This window comes from Oncorhynchus keta, chromosome 35 (genome assembly GCF_023373465.1).
Source record: "Oncorhynchus keta strain PuntledgeMale-10-30-2019 chromosome 35, Oket_V2, whole genome shotgun sequence".
Classification (NCBI taxonomy): Eukaryota; Metazoa; Chordata; class Actinopteri; order Salmoniformes; family Salmonidae; genus Oncorhynchus; species Oncorhynchus keta.
Genome location: NC_068455.1, coordinates 77,394,726 through 77,399,350, shown reverse-complemented (window position 1 = coordinate 77,399,350; position 4,625 = coordinate 77,394,726). Strand labels below are relative to the sequence as shown.

The 4,625-nt window shown below is 46.4% G+C and overlaps 1 protein-coding gene across 1 annotated transcript in view; it reads left to right on the top strand.

The window, feature by feature from the left end:
- Positions 1-352: 352 nt before the first annotated feature.
- The window catches only part of LOC127915533 (transmembrane protein 151B), a 10,233-nt gene continuing 5,960 nt past the window's right edge, over positions 353-4,625 (top strand). The window contains 4 exon segments of the mRNA XM_052495707.1: positions 353-555; positions 1,654-1,780; positions 4,031-4,138; positions 4,140-4,163. Of these exon segments, the coding sequence (XP_052351667.1) occupies positions 416-555; positions 1,654-1,780; positions 4,031-4,138; positions 4,140-4,163 (399 nt within the window). The 5' untranslated portion in view covers positions 353-415.

The window sequence follows — 4,625 nt, the reverse complement described above, 5'->3', positions numbered from 1 at the left end:
CATTATCGTTGTGTATTACACCATTATCGTTGTGTATTACACCATTATCGTTGTTTATGGTGCCGTTATAGTGGTGTATTGCATCGTTATCGCTGTGTATTACACCATTATCGCTGTGTATTACACCATTATCGTTGTGTATTACACCATTATCATTGTTTATGGTACCGTTATCGTTGTGTATTAACTTTCCTCAATATGAACTCTCTCTCGTCTGTCTGTCTGTCTGTCTGTCTGTCTGTCTGTCGTCTGTCTGTCTGTCTGTTCGTCTGTCTGTCTGTCTGTCGTCTGTCTGTCTGTCTGTCTGTCTGTCTGTCTGTCTGTCTGTCTGTCCTAATAGCAGCCCCTGCAGCAGTCCCTGGCTGCCTCTCTGTGTCGTGAGTCTTACTGGAAGTGCCTCCTCCTCACTCTCCTCATGTACGGCTGTTTCACCACGCTGGGCTGGTGTGTCGTCTGCCGCGTCCCAGCTCTGGGCTCCGGGGAGTATGTTGTTATCTCGGCTCCGTCCGCCACCACCTTACCTGACTTACCTCAGCTGCACCTCCAGCACGACAGGTTAGTTAGTGTGTGTGTCACGCTGACCTCTCCCACGACCCTAAAAGACTTTTATACAGCTAAAGATACTTTACCTTGTGGGTTTTCTATGTTAATCTATTCTTCTCGTTTGTTCGATAGCTTTTATTGTTCATTCTACTGTTGTCAGAAAATGTTGATGGCATTTTACATACACTTTAAATAAAGTTAAATGCACTTTAAATAAAAGTTAAATGCACTTTAAGTAAAGTTTAAATAAAGTTAAATGCATTTTAAATAAAGTTAAATGAACGTTAAATGCACTTTAAGTAAAGTTTAAATAAAGTTAAATGAACGTTAAAATGAAGTTGAATGCACTTAAATAATGTTAAATTAAGTTTAAATAAAGTTAAATGCACAGTGTGATTGTGTTTACCTCCAGCCAGCCCGTGTTCCAGTGGCTATCTGTACATCCCTAACACAACTGTTTAAATAAAGTTTGACTATGTTTGTATGAACATGACCTTTCTCTCTCTTCTCTTCCTTTCTCCGCCCCCTCCCCCTCCTCTCTCTCTCTCCCACCTACCCCCTCTCTCTCTCCCTCCTCCTTTCTCTTCTCTCTACCTCCCTCCTTTCTTCCCCTCCCCCACCTCCTCTTTCTCCCTCCCCTCCTCCTCTTCTCCCTCCCTTTCTTCACCCTCCTCCTCTCTCTCTCTTCTCCTCCCCCCCCTCTCTCTCTCTCTCTCTCCCCCCTCTCTCTCTCTCTCTCCCTCCTCCCCCTCTCTCTCTCTCCCTCCTCCTCCTCTCTCTCCTCCCTCCCTCCTATCCTCTCTCTCCTCCTCCTATCCTCTCTCTCTCCCTCCCTCCCCTCCTCTCCCTCCTCCCCCTCCCCCCCTCCCTCTCTTCTCTCCCCCCCTCTCCTCCTCTCCCTCCTCTCTCTCCCTCCCCTCTTCTCTCTCTCTCTCCCCTCCCTCCTCTCTCCCTCCCCTTCCTCCTCTCTCTCTCTCTCTCTCTCTCTCCCCTCCCCCACTCTCTCTCTCTCTCCCCCTTCCTCCCTCTCTCTCTCTCCTCCTCTCTCTCTCCTCCCCCTCCTCTCTCTCTCTCCTCCCTCCCCCCTCCCCCCTCCTCCTCCTCTAACAGGCCATGTTCCAGTGGGTATGTGTATATCCCTCTAGCCTTCCTAGCTATGCTGTACGTGGTGTATCTGGTAGAATGCTGGCACTGTTACCCCAAGACCGCCATTTGGCTCACGCAGAGACGGGCAGAGGTATGCTACTGACTTTTGTTTTGGTTGGGACTCTTATTGTGAGTCCTTATGTCGTTATCCTCCTATCTGTCGTTATCCTCCTATCTGTCGTTATATTTATCCTCCTGTCTGTCGCTATCCTCCTGTCGGTCGTTATCCTCCTGTCTGTCGGTTATCCTCCTATCTGTCGTGCTATCCTCCTATCTGTCGTTATCCTACTATCTGTCGTTATCCTCCTATCTGTCGCGTTATCCTCCTGTCGTTATCCTCCTATCTGCCGTTATCCTCCTATCTGCCATTATCCTCCTATCTGTCGTTATCCTCCTGTCTGTCGTTATCCTCCTATTCGTCGTTATCCTCCTGTCTGTCGTTTATCCTCCTATTCGTCGTTATCCTCCTGTCTCGTCGTTATCTTCCTGTCGTTATCCTCCTATCTGTCGTTATCTTCCTGTCATTATCCTCCTGTCTGTCATTATCCTCCCATTCGTCGTTATCCTCCTATCTGTCGCTATCCTCCTATCTGTCGTTACCCTCCCATTCGTCATTATCCTCCTGTCTGTCGTTATCCTCCTATCTGTCGTTATCTTCCTGTCGTTATCCTCCTGTCTGTCATTATCCTCCTATCTGTCGTTATCCTCCTGTCGTTATCCTCCTATCTGTCGTTATCCTCCTGTCTGTCGCTATCCTCCTGCCGTTATCCTCCTGTCGTTACCCTCCTGTCTGTCGCGTTACCCTCCTGTCTGTCGCTATCCTCCTGTCGATTTATCCTCCTATCTGTCGCTATCCTCCTGTCGTTATCCTCCTGTCGCTATCCTCCCATTCGTCGTTATCCCATCTGACGTTATCCCATCTGATGTTATCCCATCTGACATTATCCCATCTGACATTATCCCATCTGGCGTTATTCCATCTGGCGTTATTCCATCTGACGTTATCCCATCTGACGTTATCCCATCTGACATTATTCCACCTGACATTATCCCATCTGACATTATCCCATCCGACGTTATTCCATCTGACGTTATTCCATCTGACGTTATTCCATCTGATGTTATTCCATCTGATGTTATCCCATCTGACATTATCCCATCCGACGTTATTCCATCTGACGTTATTCCATCTGATGTTATTCCATCTGATGTTATTCCATCTGACGTTATCACATCTGACGTTATTCCATCTGACGTTATTCCATCTGACGTTATTCCATCTGATGTTATCCCATCTGACGTTATCCCATCTGACGTTATTCCATCTGATGTTATTCCATCTGACGTTATTCCATCTGACGTTATTCCATCTGACGTTATTCCATCTGACGTTATCCCATCTGACGTTATCCCATCTGACGTTATCCCATCTGACGTTATTCCATCTGACGTTATTCCATCTGACGTTATTCCATCTGACGTTATTCCATCTGACGTTATTCCATCTGACGTTATTCCATCTGACGTTATCCCATCTGACGTTATTCCATCTGACGTTATCCCATCTGACGTTATTCCATCTGACGTTATTCCATCTGACGTTATTCCATCTGACGTTATCCCATCTGACGTTATTCCATCTGACGTTATTCCATCCGACGTTATTCCATCTGACGTTATTCCATCTGACGTTATTCCATCTGACGTTATTCCATCTGACGTTATTCCATCTGACGTTATTCCATCTGACGTTATCCCATCTGACGTTATTCCATCTGACGTTATTCCATCTGATGTTATTCCATCTGACGTTATCCCATCTGATGTTATTCCATCTGGACGTTATCCCATCTGGACGTTATTCCATCTGACGTTATCCCATCTGACGTTATCCCATCCGACGTTATCCCATCTGACGTTATTCCATCTGACGTTATTCCATCTGACGTTATTCCATCTGACGTTATTCCATCTGACGTTATTCCATCTGACGTTATCCCATCTGACGTTATTCCATCTGACGTTATCCCATCTGATGTTATTCCATCTGACGTTATTCCATCTGACGTTATTCCATCTGACGTTATCCCATCTGACGTTATTCCATCTGACGTTATTCCATCTGACGTTATTCCATCTGACGTTATTCCATCTGACGTTATCCCATCTGACGTTATTCCATCTGACGTTATTCCATCTGACGTTATCCCATCTGACGTTATTCCATCTGACGTTATTTTGGGGGAATTTAATTGACTTTGTTGAAGAGAACAATGGGAATGTTTAATGGAGTGAGTTGGGTAGACTTTGATATATGTGTTGTGTGTGTGTGTTTCTCCAGGTGTATGAGCGTGTCACAAGGCTCCAGCAGGTTACTCCCTGTATCTGGTGGAAGGCCATCAGTTACCACTACGTCAGACGGACCAGACAGGTGACCAGGTATCGCAACGGGAGACGCTTATACCACTACACAGGTGAGCATGAAGAAAGAGGGAGAGGAACACCTGGAGACTTGAAGCCCTAAAAGTCCTGGGCAAAATGCTCTGACGATATTGCCCTTTATTCAGTTGCGATTTCAGCTTCAAATGCTTAAGTTGCACTATGCAGAAATCAATCATTTCCTGGTTGCTAAAACTCTCAATAGTTCGCTAATTTCAGTGTATGTGACAAAACAAGCAAGTACAGTGTAGAGAATCATTGTACCATCTAAACCACTGTGAAATATATTTTCCAGAGCCTCTGAGAGGTGCAGTGGTCCAAGGCACTGTTTCACAACGCTAGCTGTGCCACTTGAAAACCTGGTTAGAGCCCAGGCTCTGTCATCGTCTGGCTGCGACCGGGAGACCCATGAGGCGGCGTGCAATTGGCCCAGCGTCGTCCGGGTTAGGGAGGGTTTGGCCGGCAGGGATGTTCCTGTCCCATCGCGCACTAGCGAC